The sequence below is a fragment of the Loxodonta africana genome, chromosome 25 (assembly GCF_030014295.1).
Source record: "Loxodonta africana isolate mLoxAfr1 chromosome 25, mLoxAfr1.hap2, whole genome shotgun sequence".
Taxonomy (NCBI): domain Eukaryota; kingdom Metazoa; phylum Chordata; class Mammalia; order Proboscidea; family Elephantidae; genus Loxodonta; species Loxodonta africana.
The window spans coordinates 45,113,245-45,132,154 of NC_087366.1; the positions used below are offsets into that span (position 1 = coordinate 45,113,245).

At 42.6% G+C, this 18,910-nt stretch overlaps 1 protein-coding gene across 4 annotated transcripts in view; it reads right to left on the reverse strand.

The window, feature by feature from the left end:
- Positions 1-1,315: 1,315 nt before the first annotated feature.
- AKT3 (AKT serine/threonine kinase 3) overlaps positions 1,316-18,910 on the reverse strand; it is a 325,616-nt gene continuing 308,021 nt past the window's right edge. For 2 of the 4 annotated variants that reach the window (XM_064276764.1, XM_023549330.2), the window contains exons 13-14: positions 14,135-14,237; positions 12,698-12,862 (exon numbers count right to left, since the gene is read on the reverse strand). In XM_064276764.1, the coding sequence (XP_064132834.1) occupies positions 12,771-12,862; positions 14,135-14,237 (195 nt within the window). In that variant the 3' untranslated portion in view covers positions 12,698-12,770. Of the gene's footprint in view, positions 4,896-12,693; positions 12,863-14,134; positions 14,238-18,910 lie in introns of those variants that run through there. The other 2 variants (XM_064276763.1, XM_064276765.1) reach the window with 2 other exon arrangements.

The window sequence follows — 18,910 nt, forward strand, 5'->3', positions numbered from 1 at the left end:
GAAGAGCCTAAAAACATGTACTTAGGGAAATTAGAAAATTTACTTGAGTATATCAAGTATCTGTACAGAGGTCATTATTTATTTAAAATAGTATTTGCACTATACAGAGTTAAGCCTGCAAATGCTTTAAAGTAATAAAAACGGACAATGAAAATGTTGTGTTGTCTTTGAGCATGACACTAAAAGACTAAAGGCAAGGCTGCCATCAGGACACGTCACTGACCACAGGCGATTTTCCCCAGCCAGCGACCTACCAGCAGCAGCAGCAGCAGCAGTATTATTATTTCGACATAGATCTGATGTTACCATATGCTCAGCCTTGCTTCTCAAAATCCATGTGACTTAGGCTTGGGAGGCGGTGGCATGATTACAGAGCCCATCTGAGTCTCTAGAGCATGGAAAAGGTTCAAGCCTGAAACAGGGAGAACTCTTCAGATTCAGAAGTTTTTGACTTCATCAAAAATGTGCTAGACATAAAGACTGTCACCTAAGATATTTTAATTGTCCTTAATTCTGCTCTTGGAATACTGTGAATAAATTATATGATATTCTAAAAATAGCACCTTTAAAGAAATTAAGAGGTCACTTTATTCTGGAACTGTCCCCCAGTGGTTCTAAGAGAACAGCATGTGAAGAACACCCTCCGATCTGGCTGCCTGACACACATATGCCTGGCTAACTTGGGACCCAAACACCGTTGCTTCACCTGCCTTCGTCACAGGAGTGAAACCAAGCTTCTAAACCAGTAGATTACGTTGGTATGTGAGGTACAATTGGAAAACAGGCCCCATCCTGAAGAATTCCAGGTCGACCAGATTGTAGCGCACTCATCCGACTCATCTATTCCCCATGTCTAAGTCTGCCGATTTGCCGTGAAGTCTTTAAAATGCATTCTAAGGAAGGAGTGTGCGGAGCGGTGCGAATCAGGAAGACATCACTGAGGAGCTACACTCCTTCAGAGTTCTGGTCCAAACCGTCTGCTGCGAGGATTACTAGGGTCGGAAAGAATCTCCAAGGAGACCTGCTCCCCGCCGGCTTCAGAGAAGATCTGCCCTGAATCCAGTGCAGAGAGGTCGGGAAGTAGCCCCTTCCTCAACGCTGTACCACCACGCTAGTGCAATCTCACTGAAGTAATAAAATAACCCCCTGTGTGTTTTCGGCTACCGGGAATTAACATAGTTTCCTATCACATTTCATAGAGGGTAGGTTAACACCAGGTGGGGCTATTGAAAATATATATTCGTGCCAGTAAAGAATAACGTTGAATTTTCTGCGATTACAGAACCAGGTCCCACAACAATAGGCAGAGAAGTAGCAGGTTGACATAGTGCTTTATTTCAGCTGTCTGTACGAAGGAAAATCATGTGCATCCCTATCATATACGTGTAAAAATACTAAGGATGTACAGTGTACAAAAACAGGTTCTCGTGGTTATTTCACATCCTTGTGGGTCATAGACTCAAGGAAAGCAACAGTTTTAGTATGACCAATAGTAATACGGTTTCTTGGGTTCATAGTCACGTCTGCTTAAAATCCTTAACCAGATGACTAGATCTTGCACGGATGTAATGAAAGAACTAGCAAGGTCAAGAAATGTCACAAACTATAAAGCTACAGGGAGGTAATTCAATTACCAATTTAGAGGTTTTCTTTTTTATTTAAATAAATACTTTACATTTCATGCTTGCCTGTAATGCACTATCAGGAGCAAGATAAGGAAATTCTACTGTAGACAGTACGAACAGTAGCAGCAAAGTGTGTACATTGAGGTGTAATATATAGACCCTGCAGTTAGTAAGGAAGGCCCTTACTTTTGTACTCTAGGATAAGCAAGTGGCCCCTGCAAGAACAGTCAGCTTTAAGAAGCCGGAAATCAGTTATGGGGAAATGGAAAACAATACTGGAATAACGCTAATTAGTGTAGAAAGCAAAGCTGTGAGCAACCCTGTCGAAAATCCAAGCAGAAATGGCCAATTCCTCCAAGATGGCTGTGTGATTACAATAGGGCAAACGCAATGAAAGTTAGTACAAGCTGGAGTCCGCAAAGTCTGAACTGTATTCTGATGGAATGATTCCAGGTTTCGGGCCTTTCCACCTGCCAGAATCCACAACTACAGCTATGGGCAAATTACAAGGAAGTTTCAGAAATCTCCCTCGACACACATTTTTTTCTATTATTCCTCCACGCCAGCTGATTGAGATCTGGGAGCAAAAGTAAGGGATTCAAAGAATCTAAGCCAAGAGAACACTTCCGTGATGCTCACAGGCTCTTCGAGGGGACAAGTGCCAAGCAAGCCCCAGGCCTTGGCTGGGGATGGAGAGCCAGCTGTGAGGAGTGGCCAGCCCAGGGCACTGTCAGCGGTGGTCATTAATCTTAGAAAGTGTCCTTCGCCACTGTCATGGAATCACCTTAAGATTACAAAACAAACAAACAACAACAACAAAAAAACAAAAGCTATGTGCTCAGTGTGTGGTGTTACACTTTCCCTCTGAAGGAAGGAAAACTCTGATCATCAGCCAGTCTCAGCTCTCTTCTGTCCTCTTATCTGCTTCTTTCTCATAGAATGGATGGATGCAAGACAACTTACAGGACACACCTTCCGGTCTACTTTCTTGTCAAAGTGAAACATTCAACATAATTCCAAGTTTAAAAAAAAAAAAAAAGGTGAGCTATATGTGCAAGAGTGAACTACCACTTACTGTAACTTCCCACTCAATATTAAGGATGAACTTCACTCAGATAAAAATATGAAAAATGAGGACAAAATCTATGTCTGAATATGTCTTAGCTGCCTTAATAAAATGCCCTTTAACCCCCTGTCAGTCCCAGTGGCCTGCCCACCGCCAGCAGTGGTTTCATATCTATAAACCCACACTTCCAGCGTCAAGAGGCTAAGACATCTGCATATGAATATGATTCATCCTACTTAAAAAGTCACTTGCTCTTTCATACAATGCAATCATAATACTACGTAATGCTGTAGTCTTCCATTTGGGGAGCTGTCAGATAGCTGAACTAAAACACATTTCCATGGTCACTCCAGCGAGTCCGGGTTGCCGCCTGCTTGCTGCAAGAATGGCCCCCCAGCCCCTTGGACTTCATAGGCTGCTTTGGAAAATGTCAGCTCCTAGCACCAAAGGGTTTAATCTGAAGATCATCATTAATGAAGGAGAAAGATGAGGTTTGCATACATGTCCCCCGTCAGTGAGAAAGGTTGGAACTGGGGGACATGAGTATGTACAGAAAAAGGAAAGCTGGAGGTGTTCTTTTTTTGTTGTTTTTTTCCCTGATGGCTTAATTCAGTGATAAGTGTACCATGATCAGACTAAACACACCAGGTTCTAATCCTTTACTGCCTACTCGGTAAATACTCGAGATGTGTTCATATTGCCAAGGAAAGTTCATTGCTCATCATCGTTCAGGTCTCAGTTTTTTCCACCGCACTGTGCTGCCAGGCCTTCATCACAGATCAGTTCTCAACTGAGCACGTATCAACATCCATTGGTTTCATTAACCCCTTGGCATGGACAGTTGGGGATTTTCAGCACCGAGGGGTTAAACGACAGCATCTCTTCTCTCAAAGCCAAATTCTAACCACTATGTACAATTTCAGAGCCTCATCAAGATTTTTTTACAGAGGAGAAAAAGTGCGTGAGTCTCATCGGCGTGTACATTCCTTGCACATGGGTCAAAATAAGCTGCATGCAGTCTATCTTGTGTAAGTTGGAGCTGCATTTGCTAACGTGACATACACTCCTCATCACTAAAAAATAAATACTACTGCAATATAAACAAAACCATAAAAGGATATTCAAAGTTTTAACATCTGAGAGAAAGCTAATTCACGGAAAACTCAAAGTAGAAAATTAAAACAAATAAGGCAAACACCTGTCTGTCTACCTTGGTGTACAAATTTTGGTGAAAAGCAGGATCCTCATACCTGTCTATATTCTTCAGCCATCAGAGGTGATAAATATCAAGAAGGGAGAAACGTTTCCAAGCACAGGGGGAAAAATGCTCTCTGGCGTGAATCGTATCATGAGACCCTCTCTCTGCTGTGCATATGCCTTCATTTCTTGGTAGGACAATGTTCGTTTGTCCATGACTGCCCGTGAAGTCTAGATGTCCGTGTGTGATACAGGCTTCCTCTGGAGTATCCAATAGGAATTAAAAATATACATATACATATATATATATATTTATCAGCGGTTGTTCAGTCCTTTTCTCAAGTGCTTCCTAATGAATTCCAGCCAGATCTTAGCGCTCAATCCCTACTTCATGCACTGAACTGAATGGCTTCACTAACAGTCTGCATACGTGCATCACCACCCATCCACGTTGCTGTGGATTACACACTAAATCTTCTTAGCCTAGTTAGTTTTTATCTTCTAGAAAGTTTAAAAATGTACCTAGAATCAATGTCTCTCTTCCAGCCTTCACTGTTAGGGAAAACAAAACCTAAAAAGATCAAAAGATGACAACTGGGGCACAAATGAACAATGGTGGACTCATGACTTCGAAAGATTGTAAAATTATCTCTTAAAGTTGCTATAATAGTAAGACAGTAGCAGCAACAGCATGAGACCTTAGACTGAGATACAATTTCATGCAAAAACAAAAGGTCGAGTGTGTTTGCATATATGTGTGTTTTCATGTGTGTGAAAGGTTGCTAGGGGTGAAGACCCTTGATTGGTCTGGGACGTCTGAAGGTGCCCCTGCTATCTGTAAGAGCTAGGACTGGTGGTGATGTCCAGGAACCGTTTTCAGTAATAAGTCTAGGATGACAGTGAAGCAGCAGAATGAGACAATTATTCTCGTCCACTTGCAGAGTAAGAAAACTGCGGGAAATGTGGCCGCCTCTCATTGTCCACGCAGTCCATGCCATCCTCGTCATCTGTGGGCAGGAAACAGCTATTTTAATCTTACATATTTTTTTGCCAATATTATCTCTGGTCTACATTTTTCTAACTGCTAATATAGGAAAGATGAACAGAGGCTGATAACTCCTATAAACTTGTGTTTATCAATAGAACATACAGTAATTACATTTACTTTAAAAATTTCTCATTTTCATAAACCTGTGGTCTACGAGAAAATAATACTATCAAATTATCTCTTTCAAGACACTAAAATTTGAAGACGTAATGAAACGGGAAAAAATAATACTGAAGAAAACAGGATTTTAATATAAGGAGGCACACACCATCTTCAATAGCCTTCCATTTCATGAAGTTACAATTTGTTAAAATTACGGAAGTCCTGGGTGCTAAGGCACCCACAGTGTGTATAGATAATTCATTGCTAAATGTCTTCAAATGCTTTTACTTCATGGTGTTTTAGATATAAATGCAAAATCAAGGTTTCTGTTACCCCATTTCATCTGTGTCCTTGATTGCGTTTTTAAGATTTTGTCTCTATTCAACATTTAACATCTACCTTAACTTCCTGTTCCCAATCTTCTGATGATAAAACTTAATGCTGGGACAGAGGGTAAGAGGGAGGGATGTCAGCATGGAAGTCCTAGTCCATTAGGAAACAAACAGGGAGAAGAGCCGTGATAGGACGAAAGAGGAGGCTGCTTACAATGAAGTTGTTCCTCCCCATCACCTTCCCTGTTTTCCTGTAGTTCAAAGATTACAAATCTTCGCCCAACCTTTTCCCACAACAGCTCTGCTGATTAAATGCTGCCCTGTCAGGATGCCCTTCCTCATAGGTGGTCATCTGTTCAGTCCCTCATCACGAGAAGCTCTGCAAACTCAGACTCGGGGACACAGCTCCGGGCAAAGTCCCTGTCGCCCTCCAGGGCTCACTTTCGCATGGGGGAGGCGCTCCCTTTTACATCTCTCCTGCTTCGCTCCAAGCTCATCTAACTGTACGCCGTCCTAACAGCAGAAATAAAGGAAAAGGTCTTTCAAATACCCAACCTTCTTTTCATCAAGCAAAAAATTCTATTTCCTCAAATATATACAGAAAATACATTAGCAAATCTTTTAATTTCCCAACCTCTCTAACAAGCACCAATCTCATGCCATGGGAGAAAAAATACAGGCCAGATCTTGCTATTCTGTGGATACTGACCCTGCCATACAACGAAGGATAGTGCTTTGCATTTGTCTGAAGGGTACGGAACAAACATTTCTGTTCTTTTCTTCTTGCTATTCTATTCTTAATACAAAAGTTTCTAAGAAATGTGATCAAGTTAAAAGTAACCAAAATTTGTGGCCTCTGATATATCAGAAAATAGCACTGAATTAGGTGGGTATCAATCAACCAAAAAGCATCGGTGGCTCCCTGCTCCCCGAAAACCACTGAACCATGAGCACCTCTCTCCTTCGGCAAGCAGACCACAGCAGTGGTAGTTGGCATTTCTCGATAGTATTGAGTTTTAGGGAAATCTCTACCTCGTTATAAAGTATTGGTTCTGTACCAAGTAAACCACATGCATCTTTTAGATCAAATACCTTCAGCAATATTTTTAGCAACAGCAAGAACAGGAGGAGCTAGGGGATGATGGCCTATCGGCTGCTGAGTCACAGCATAAAAAAATTCTCTAGAAATATAGAAAAGGCAGCTGAAATCGTACTGTGCAGATTCTGACATACGTCAATCACATTTCCAAGCAACAGTTTTCCCCATTAACAGTCTTGTTTTGCTGGGTGTGTTTCTGCACCTCAAACATGCAGAGCCCAGGACCGCATGTGTGGGGAAGCCTGGTCCTTGTCCTTGTCCTGCCTCGTCCGCGGGAGGGATGCTGCCTGGCTCCCAGGGTGACCCAGCCAGTCAGGCTCTTGGTGGGGTTGGGGGCGGGGGAGGATGCTGGATTTCCTTTCACACAAGGAGTACTGATTGCTTTGTGGCTGGATGGGAGCTAAAAATTAAGAGTCTTCATTCTGTCAGTAACAAATTAATCACATTTCTGAATATAAAAAACCCGAATTTCATAAATAACCATGTGAACACCCCATACCTTGAGAGTCTTTTAAGGCCAATATAGCATTCTCTCACTTCAGCTCCCTGTCTTTTCCTTCTCTCTTGGTAATGAAAAACCAAAACCCACTGCTGTCGAGTTGATTCTGACTCACAGTGACCCACTGGGTCCCAAGGCTGTAAATCTTTATGGAAGCAGACTGCCAGATATTTCTCCCATGGAAACTACTTGATAATGGTGAGGGGCAAGTATAAGATCCCTATACCAAATGGTGCCACGATCCTGGGACAGGCACTGAGGCAGGCCCCTCTGGGTCCACACAGGCCCACAGCGGGATGGGGGTAGGGGGGCGCCCACTGTGAGTGACACCTGACCCTGCAGCTGAGCCTCTGAGTTAGAGACTGAAGAACATGGTACCCATCAGTATACACACAGGAAAGTCCCTGCTCTGAGAGGATGCTCACAGAGAACAACGATGACAATGAAGAGAACTCTGCCTAAAAACACATCTGGAAAAAGAAAACAGTCATCAACTCTATGTCTAAATCCCTGGGTCCAAGAAACGTCAGTTTCTTAACACGTTTAACAAGTGAAATTATATGGCAGTAAAGCTACCATATCTCAAAGAAATCCCATTTCTCTGTAACACAACCCACTGTTGTCAAGTCGATTTCAACTCACAGTGACCCTGTAAGACAGTAAACCATTGGGTTTCCACAGCTGTAAATTTTGACAGAAGTAGACTGCCACATCTTTCTCCCGCAGGAGGAAGGCAGAGGCCCATTAATGGATATAACACGAGACAGCACATTCCAAAAGCTGTTCAATTAGTTACCACCAGCAAGGGCAATCTGGCACGCTATTGCAGCTGTCTGTAGAAAATGGAACATCTCGCCTTCCTAACGGCTGGTTTGTTCTAAAAAAATAACTCCATTCTGTTTTGTAAAAGCAAGGTGGCAAGTGGGAAGACAATTGCTAACTAATGTTACTACTGCGGACTTTTATGAACAAAACGTCTGTGTTTTAGCAGTTAGAGAGCTGCAATGGTTTCTAACCAGCACCATTATTCAGGCCGCAAGGAGAAAAGACTACGTTAAATGTAATCACAGTTCATGGTTTCACTGGTTCTCCTTTAATCTGCCCCTTAAGCGGATCTAGGGTATATCCAGGGACTTTCAAACTAAAAACACTGCCCCTTTGCCCTGGAAAAACCCAGCAGCTGTAGTTAATCATCAGAGGCTGTTCTACAACAGGGCACTCTGGGCCCCAGGTGCTCAGCTGAGCTGGAGACACTGCAGGAGTGCTCCCAGGAGGGCACAGTGGGCTGCTCACCGCTGGACGGGGTGGCCTGCAGAGATACCGCTGCCCATCTCTGGCTTCACACACGCTGCTAAGCTCTTTGATCTGCCTGCCCCACTCCGAGATCCCGAGCAGGGAAAGGTAGCAAGGCCACACTACCCTGGGCTGTGGTATGCCCGGTTAGACAGAGATGCTCTGCGGGACACTCACGTTCCTGAACCATCCAGAGCCCAGCAGCCCACCCCACTTCACACTTTCCCAGGTCTACAAATTTATTCACAGGGAATGCCCAGCATGGAAATTCCTACAATGTCTGGGCTTCCTATTAGAGTCCCTGGGCCGAGCAAATGGTTGAGCACTGGGGGTTCTAACCAAAAGGGGGGTGGTTCTAACACACCCAAAGATACATCAGAAGAAAGGCCTGGAGATCTACTTATGAAAAGGAACCACTGAAAACCCTGTGGTGCACAGTCCTACTCCGCACACACGGGGTCTCCAGGAGTCAGAACTGAGTGTGTGTGTGTCGGCTTCCTGTACATCTTTGTCTCAATACAGAAACGGTCCTTTTAACCTTTAAAGACATTAATGGGTTTATACAGGAACTTTCGCTGTTAGTCACTGTCAGGTCGGCTCCAACTCACAGCCACCTTATATATAACAGAACAAAATGCTGCCTGGCTCTGTGCCATCCTCATGATCATATACAGTGCTACTCACATTTAAATTATGCATATTCTTTTAAATAACAGAGTTAATGATAAAATGTGACATGCCAGGAAAAATGTTCTATTAATGGCTTCTATGTTGTTGATGCCTGTGAAAGCTGGACAATGATTAAGGAAGACCAAAGAAGAGCTGACACCTTTGAACTGTGGTGTTGGCGAAGAATACTGAATATACCAGGACTGCCAAAAGAACGGACAAATCTGTCTTGAAAGAAGTGCAGCCAGAATGCTCCTTAGAGGCAAGGATGGCAAGACTGCGTCTTACATACTTTGGACATGTTGTCAGGAGGGATCAGTCCCTGGCGAAGGACATCATGCTCGGCAGAGTACAGGGTCAGCAGAAAAGAGGAAGACCCTTAACGAGCTGGATTGACACAGTGGCTGCAACAATGAACCCAAGCATAACAACGATTTTAAGTAAGGATGGCGCAGGACCGGGCAGTGTTTCATTCTGTTGTGCATAGGGTCGCTATGAGTCGGAACCGACTCGACGGCACCTAACAACAACATGTTGAAGAATGGGAATTCCAGAACAATTATTTGTTCTTGTGAGGAACCTGTACAGAGGCCAAGAGGCAGTCATTCAAACAGAACAAGGGGATACTGTGTGCTTTCAAGTCAAGGTGTGCGTCAGGGTTGTATCCTTTCGCCATATTTATTCAATCTGCATGCTGAGCAAATAATCCAAGAAGCTGGACTATATGAAGAAGAACGGGGCATCAGGATTGGAGGAAGACTCGTTAACAACCTGTGATATGCAGACGATGCAGCCTTGCTTGCTGCAAGTGAAGAGGACTTGAAGTACTTACTGATGAAGATCAAAGACTATAGTCTTCAGTATGGATTACACCTCAACATAAAGAAAACAAAAATCCTCACAAATGGACCAATGAGCAACATCGTGATAAATGGAGAAAAGACTGAAGCTGTCAAGGATTTCACTGATCCACAATCAATGTCCATGGAAGCAGCAGTCAAGAAATCAAAAGACACATTGCATTGGGCAAATCCACTGCAAAAAGTCTCTTTAAAGTGTTAAAAAGCAAAGACGTCACTATGAGGACTAAGGTGTGCCTGACCCAAGTCATGGTGTTTTAATTGCCTCATATGCATGTGAAAACTGGACAATGAATAAGGAAGACTGAAGAATTGATGACTTTGAATTATGGTGTTGGCAAAGAATATTGAATATACCATGAACTGCCAGAAGAATGAACAAATCTATCTTGGAAGAAGTACAGCCAGAGTGCTCCTTAGAAGCAAGGATGGTGAGACTTTGTCTCACATACTTTGGACATGTTATCAGGAAGGACCATTCCTGGAGAAGGACATCACGCTTGGCAAAGTAGAAGGTCAGCAAAAGGGAGGAAGACTCCCAATGAGATGGACTGACACAGGGGCTTCAACAATGGGCTCAAGCACAGCAAGAACTGTGAGGATGGCACAGGACTAGGCAGAGTTTCACTCTGTTGTACACAGGGTATCTAAGAGTCAGAAGTGATTCGGTGCTACCTAACAACATCAACAACATATTGCTGATCCAGGAAACTCAAGAACTAGGTTCAAGATATGTTCTAACTGTGCTGGGGGACTTAAAAAACCCTCTAACATTTTTAACAGTCTTGTTTTAGAAGTTCTAGAAAATGAGCAATAAAATGTTTATTAATGGCTAACTCTCAACAGAACAACTGGCATGAAAGTTTGGAATGAGGGATAAAGCAAGTAGGATGAGTTTTGAATGGGTTCTGGCAATGGACAGCTAGGCTTCGAAATTCAAGTCAATCATGAAAAAATAACTGACTAGCAACGGATGTATATATCAACCACTTTTAATTTAACTTACTTATGATCAAAATGGATTTGTAAACTGTCTCTCAGTGGTCTTTCTAGTCTTACATTTCCTAACGTTGTATTTCAGTCAGCCCTTTTCCCATCCCCTGCCCCCTCATAGCCATTCTTTTTAGCTAGATATTGGGTTAGGCCTATTTTCGCCCTTCAGGTAGTGGATCACAGAACAAAGTGACATAAATCGGGTGCTTAAATAAGATTAAAAATTCACACATGTAGAACTCCAGGTGTTGTTCCCAAAGCTTGTCCTAAATAGGCTCCTCAGGCACACTTAGAAAGAGGAAGGCAGGAAGACCCAGGCTTGCATACCCCCATTTACAGGTGAGGGAAACCTGGCCTCCAAGGGCAACGTGGCCTGCCCAGGGTCCAGACGTAGGAAGTGGCAGAGCCTAGGGCTAAGTCCAGCACTTTTTCAACTTTACCACTCTGTCTTTCATGTTGAGATTTTACTTTTAACTTTCTGAAGTAAAATAACTATCCAAGGCTTTGTATTTACAGAGCCTACCTATTTCTAGGACTTCCAAAATGAAATATTTAGTTGTCCTAAAGAGTCCACAGACGTCAAGAGTTCTGTTTAAGAGAGGAAACTGCCTCAAGGAGGACAAGGCATAGGACAGAGACATGTGAGGGCCTTGCTCTCTCGATGCTTTCTGTGGAAACTGAGTGAGGAGCAAGCCAGCCCAGCCAGCTTCTAGGTCCCAATGGGCAACAGCAGCATCTGTAAGTCAGTCATCCTCCTGCCCCTGAAGACCCCAGCACTCAACACAGTGTGCTTATTCATTCACCTCATAGGTAGTTATTGCGCACCTATGATGGCTAGGCATCTAGCTAGGAATTGAGGCTAGCAGTAAATAAGACAAACCAGATCCCTCCACTCTAGAACACTGCGGTCTAGTGGCAGAAACAGACAGTAAACAAAGACACAAGTTAACCAGAAAAATATCAGCAGGTAAAGGTGCTGATGTAGAGAATTAAGTGTGAGGTTATGACTAAGGAGCTATGTTGTTCTTTAGACTGGAGGTCAGAGAAGGATGTCCGCTGAAGTGACATCTAAACTGAGATCTGAAGAACAAGAAGGCACCAGCCATTCATGCACATATCTGGGAAAAGAGCATTCTAGGCAGAGAAAGCAGTAAATACAACATCCCAAGGGAAGGCGAGGTGTGGCACATTGGAGATGTGGCTGGAGCATAGAAACAATGGTGGAAGAGAGAACAGAATGAGGTCAAAGAGGTGGAGAGGGTCCAGATCAGACAGGCTGTGCAAGCCAGTTGAGTGGTTTGAATTTAAACTGCAATGGGAAGCCACTGGAAGGTTGTAAGCAGAGAAACGATGGGGCCTGATTATAATTAGAATTATATCCACGTGATGGGGCCTAGTGGATGCTATACAGAGGGAACTGCCCATGCTCCAATCTAACAACCCACGGCGCTGCCCAGCATTGCAGACAACTGCATAGCTCTAGTTCATGCTGCAGTCAGAGGAACTATGCCAAGGCCTGTGTCCATTGTTTCTACTCAGAAAGCCCTTAAGCACTTGTCCACAACTTTGAAGGCTTTCTAACATTGTTATTTAACTCTTAGAAATCATAAGATTCTACCCATGGCACATAAGACACAGTGGAAGCTCACTGCCTCACTGCCCCACCATGGGTGATGTACTATGGGTAGCACTTCAATATACTGGTATTTTGCAACTTAACCTGGATATGAGCCAAGATGATGAGTCCTGCTCCTGGCTATGATGACACTGGCTGTGGGACTTGGAGCAGCTCAGCTTTTCTCTGGATTTCAGTGTCTTCACTTATAAAAGGAAAGTTAGGAGGTTCTTAGAGTATTCTGACATTATTTAATATAACAACATAAAGTAACATTTTAAATTTCAGAATGTTCAGTCACAGGGTGTTTTTAACTTCAGACTGTTCACAAGCCATGGGCCCCAAATGAAGAACTCCGGGCCTAGATGGCTCCTAGTTTGCATCCACAGATCCGCTGACCGTGTCCATGGCTGAATCTCCTCTCGTGGACACCCAGTGTACATCAGCACTCTCAACTAATCTGCCTTTGAAAAAGGAAGGAGGAGAGAGTAAAACCCCAAAGAAAATAAAGGGAAAGAAACTAACATGATACTACCACTGTGTGAGGCAAAAGATATATGACTCGAAGAATATTTGTAGCCATCCAAATACCACCCTAAATCTCAATCCTCTCCTCCTACCTAAGGCTAGAAGGCTGGTAGATAAGGTTTGGTCTTCCCAGTCAGTAGTCTAAACACAGGCCCTTGAGAACCAACACTTGTCAGCAAATGGGAATGTTTATAAATTTTATCTAATGTTATTCTTCCATTAGAGCCCAGTTATTTAGGGTCTTTCTCAAAGTGTGGGACATATACTAGTGTATATGCAATGAAAATGTAGTTTTAACAGATATGTAATTTACATATACATACATACATACATATGCATATATAAGAAAACCAAACCCGTTGCCGTCGAGTCGATTCTGACTCAGAGCAACCCTAGAGGATAGAGTAGAACCACCCCATAGGGTTTCCAAGGAACACCTGGTGGATTCCAACTGCCGACTTTTTGGTTAGCAACCGTAGCTCTTAACCACTACGCCACCGGGGTTTCCGATATCGATATCTATACACACACATATATTGGAGCCCTGGTGGTGCAGTGGTTACAAGCTTGGCTGCTAACCAAAAGGTCAGCAGTTTGAATCCACCAGCTGCTCCCTGGAGACCGTGTGGGGCACTTCTACTCTGTCCTATACGGTCGTTATGAGTCGGAGTTGACTGGACAGCAACTTTTTTTTTTTAAACATATATGTAAATACATATATAATTACTAGCAAACTAAATTATGACTTCGCAGATATTACTGATTAAGACAAAGCCAAATAAAAGGGTAACTCAATTTAAAGTGAACTGAAAAATTATTACATTAAGCAGGAGACAGAATTGGCAAAAGTCATAAAGGTGGTACTGAATGAGTAAAGTCTGGGACACACGGGAAGTCTCTATTTCAGAATCCTTTCAGCTGATGTCAAAAGAATCTACTGGAAAGCAGAAAAAAGGGCTAATGAGATTACAATTCAGTCTGTAATTCTCAGTCTACAATCCCTCCCTATGTAACTGCTCCTACCCAGGAATACTTTTCTCTCAACTTGCTTGTCTTTTGACATATTTTCATTGAGAGCTCCATATCCTTAAAGGGGATGGAATACGTCACTGTGGGATTTCATTTTGAAGCTGTCAAATGATTTAAAAAAAATAACTAATTTCTTTAAGTATATTAAAAAGTTCTCACTGCCTTCTAGATGTACTTACATTTTTCAGGTGGTGTTATTGTAATTGTCTGAGCTGTAAATTCTTCATCAAAATATCTGGTGTCTGTCTCAGATGTTACTTGAGGCTTAAAAGGAGGTACAAGCTATAGGAAGAAAGGAAAAAGGTACTGTTAACAGATTTCAATTCAGGAAAATCCATACCAAGGATAAAATTAGAGAGACAGTAATTAAATGAACATTGCAAGACTAGAAAGCTGGTAGATATAGTACTGGACTTCCCAGTCAGCAGTCCAAACATCACCGAGTACTCAGTTGCTCTGGATAAAATTTAAGAGATTATGTGAAAGAGAACAAGGGAGAACCGCAGAATACAGTGGAAGGAGAATGCTGAGAAATCTGTCCCGACTTTTTCCCATAACAAACACATAAACAAAACCATATGGATGTAGGCCTCTGCAATAAAATGTAGGCTATTCCTTGTGCCTAAGAGCACAACCTTGCTGGCTTTTCCCTTCCTGGTGCCTGCCCGAGCAGGTTATTACTAAAAAGCACAATTTAATAACACAGCTATTCCCTATACAGAGTGCCGTCTCATACTTCACAAAAACTGTAACCACTCTGCTTGGAGGGTAGAAGTTAATGTCTGCCCCTGCTCTGGGGATTCTCGGCAGCCCCTGACATGACTGACATGCAAACGCTCTGTCCACAGCTTTCATCAGATCCTCAACAGGAGCCGTGGCCCCTGAGGAGATTTAAAGTAAAGACTCTGGGGGTCGGGAGAGCTGAATTCATTGTCTAGGACCTGCAGCAGGCATGGGTGTGGGAGAGCTGAATTCACTGTCTAGGACCTGCAGCAGGCATGGGTGTGGGAGAGCTGAATTCATTGTCTAGGACCTGCAGCAGGCATGGGTGTGGGAGAGCTGAATTCACTGTCTAGGACCTGCAGCAGGCATGGGTGTGGGAGAGCTGAATTCACTGTCTAGGACCTGCAGCAGGCATGGGTGTGGGAGGGGATCCCCTGGGTCGCTGGAGGTGGAGGTCATGGAGGTCTGAGCCGTGCGAGCCTCTACCTCAGCAAGCTCCACTGGCCAGGAGGAAGCGGAAGGCAGGGAAGGGGCTCCCCTTTCCCGGGTGCAGGTCTTGAGGGGTACGTGGATCCTGTAGGTTTCCTTTTAAGACAGGAAGCCCAGTCCCAGGGCCTGGAGTGAGCGTGTGCTCTGATAAGTAACGTTCAGGACAGAAGACACCATTTTTGGAATAAAATCCTCACGTGGATATGAAAACAGAAAACGGAATGACAGAAATTAGCATGTTTTATAAAAACTTTACAGAAACAAAAACACACAATTGGCTTTAGATCAATGCATTTTCCCACTCCTACTGTCACCAAATTTATGTTAATTAGGCAAAAATCTTCAAAGTACTCTCTACACAGACCATGTTTCTTAAAATTGTGGGATGAGTGCAATTCGAAGCACGTTTTCAAAATAAAGGACCACATTTCACTTGCCAGCACTTGTTACAAAGCACTTCTTACCTCTTTGTTTTCTACCATTTTTTACCATTTTTTCTGTTCGCCCCTCATACACAGCCATTCTAAGTCTGCAGAATCAGCAAGTACTCTACTGGGGACCAAACCAAATTCAAATTCCATTTATCAGCTAGCAACAGGTACGAAAGAACCCTGGTGGTGCAGTGGTTAAGCTCTCAGCTGCTACCTGAGAGGTTGCGGTTCAAATTCGCCAGCGGCTCCATGGGAAAAAGATGTGGCAGTCTGCTTCCTAAAGGTTACAGCCTTGGAAAACCCATAGAACAGTTCTATTCTGTCATTTAGGGTCTCTATGAGTTGGAATCAACTCTGTGGCAGTGGGTTTTTTGTTTTAATTGGTACTAAAGAGTAATGAAGATCAAAGACCACAGCCTTCAGTATGGATTACACCTCAACATAAAGAAAACAAAAATCCTCACAACTGGACCAATGAGCAACATCACGATAAATGGAGAAAAGATAAAATTTGTCAAGGATTTCATTTTACTTGGATCCACTATCAACAGCCATGGAAGCAGCAGTCAAGAAATCAGATGACCCATTGCATTAGGTAAATCTGCTGCAAAGGACCTCTTTAAAGTGTTGAAAAGCAAAGGCATTACGTTAATGCACCTGACCAAAGCCATGGTATTTTCAATCACATCATACGCATGTGAAAGCTGGACAATGAATAAGGAAGACCGAAGAACTGACACCTTTGAATTGTGGTGTTAGTGAAGAATACTGAATATACCATGGACTGACAGAAGAACGAACAAATCTGTCTTGGAAGAAGTACAACCAGAATGCTCCTTAGAAGCAAGGATGGCGAGACCGGATCCTACATACTTTGGACATGTTGTCTGGAAGGATCAGTCCCTGAAGAAGGACATCAGGCTTGGGAAAGTACAGGGTCAGTGGAAAAGAGGAAGACCCTCAACGAGGTGGAATGCCACAGTGGCTGCAACAATGAGCTCAAGCATAAGAATGATTTTAAGTAAGGGTGGCGCAGGACCGGGCAGTGTCTCGTTCTGTTGTGCATAGGGTCGCTGTGAGTTGGAACTGACTCAGCGGCACCTAACAACAACAACTACGAAGAGTAATATGGCTCGTCTCTCAGTACCCTTTAACTCCCTCACCTGGAAGAAGCTCCTCTACCAGTGTTTAAGAGAAACCTGCTATTATGCCAGAACATATTTCTCTCTAGCTGCTCTGTCAGGACAACTTGACATAAGCAAGCAGTTCACTTCACTGAAGGAAATCTTCCCTCTTCTGTTCACAATCAAGTGCATTCTCCTCACCAGCACTGTATGTGTGCACACAAAAACACTAAGGGCGATGTGTACTCTGGAGCGGTTTGGGTTTCCTTTTAGAATCCTGAGAGCTAACTGCCCCTCCCTGGCAGGGAATTGGGTGACTGAGATTCTGGCTGTTGAGTCCTCTTGACTCAACACTCTACAGATGTTCACAAAGCTGAACTGCATCCTTCCATTCAAAAATTTACAAGAAATTCGTTAGTAAAAATGGGCGTCATGGGGCGTTTGGAATAGGTTCTGCTTACTGCCGCCCCACCCTTACTATGCACTTCTTTCTGATGTCGAAAGTTTAAATGTACCTTCAGTTTAGGGGAAAGCTGCTGTTCTTTTAGACAATGAGAGAGAGAATGGTCACCTGTAACTTTATTAAAAAACCGAAATTTAAGAGCTTTCAAAAGATTCCAGGGGAGCTTAGCGTAGTCTCTGTTCGAACGTAATGTTATCACATAGGACTTCCCTGACCACCTATGTCAGTTACCCTTCCCATCACTTTCTATCCTCACAGTACTTGTTCTCCAAAAGATTTTTCAACATCTTATACACACATACAGGCACACTCTCACATATGTAAGAGATACATGTATTTGATTATTGTCACTATCATTGTATCTTTCTCCCCAGTAAAATATAAATTCCATGATGGCAGGGACTTTCTTTGTTTAAACAGTTTTACTTAGGTAGAACTGACATACAATAAACTACATATATTATGAGCATATAATTTGATAGTTCTGACATACGTATATGCCCAGAAAATACCACTGCCATCAAGATGACGCACGTATCCATCACTCCCAACGTTCTCTTGTGCCCCATTTAATCCTCCCCCTACCATGTCCCCAGCAGGCAATTACTGACATACTTCCTGTCACAGTATATTAGTTTGTATTTTCTAGATTTTTATGTAAGTGAAATCCTGTTTACTTTTTGAAAGTTTTACACTGAGAACTATGATCCATCTTGAGGTTATTTTGTATATGGTACAAATTCTTTTTTTTTTTTTGGCTTAAGGATATTTAATTCTTTTAGCAATTTGTAGATTTGTTTACTTTTTTTTGCAGTTCTGCTAGCTTTTGCTTCATGTATTTTGAGGTTCTGTTATTACGTGCATAAATAATACTGTATGTCCTTTTGATGAACTGATACCTTTATCATTATGAAATGATCCATCTTATCTTGGATAATATTACTTGCTTTGAAATCTACTTCATCTGGTATTTATAGCTACTCCAATTTTCTTTTGATTAGTGCTAGCATGGTATATCTTTTCCATCCTTTTAATTTATTTGTCTTACATTGAAAGTAGGTTTCTTGAAAGCAGGATATAGGTGTTCTTGCTTTTTATTATCTGACAATTTTAAGTGGAGCATTTAGATCATTTACATTTAATGTGATTACTGACATATCTATACAGATACACAGCAGTTACCGTCAAGTCAACATGAACTCCTGGTGACTCCATGTGTGCATAGTAGAACTGCACTCTATAGGGTTTTCAAGGCTGTGATGTTTCAGATGCAGATTGCCAGCCCTTCTTCTAAGGTGCCTCTAGGTAGGTTTGAACGGCCAACCTTTCAGTTAGCGGTCAAGTGCTTAACTATCCGCGCCACTCGGAGACTCTAATTATTGATATAGTTGAGTTTAAATCTATCATCTTGCTATTTGTTTTCCACTTTTCCCTTCTGGGACTTTGTTTCATTTAGTGATGTATCTCCAGTTCCTACTACAGTGCTTGCTACAAATTAGCACTCAACGATATTTATTGAATAAATGAATAAATCTACCCTTTAGTGTATTCTTTTAGAAATGAGAAAGTTGAGGCTGATATTGGTAAAATGGCTTACCTAAGATGATATAAATAGCAGCTGGGGCAACAAAAACCCATGTATCCTGATTCCAAGCTTGTTCTATGACAGCACTTACAATATGAAGACCACGTATGAAAGCTGCTTTATGCCTTTGCTTCTCCAGA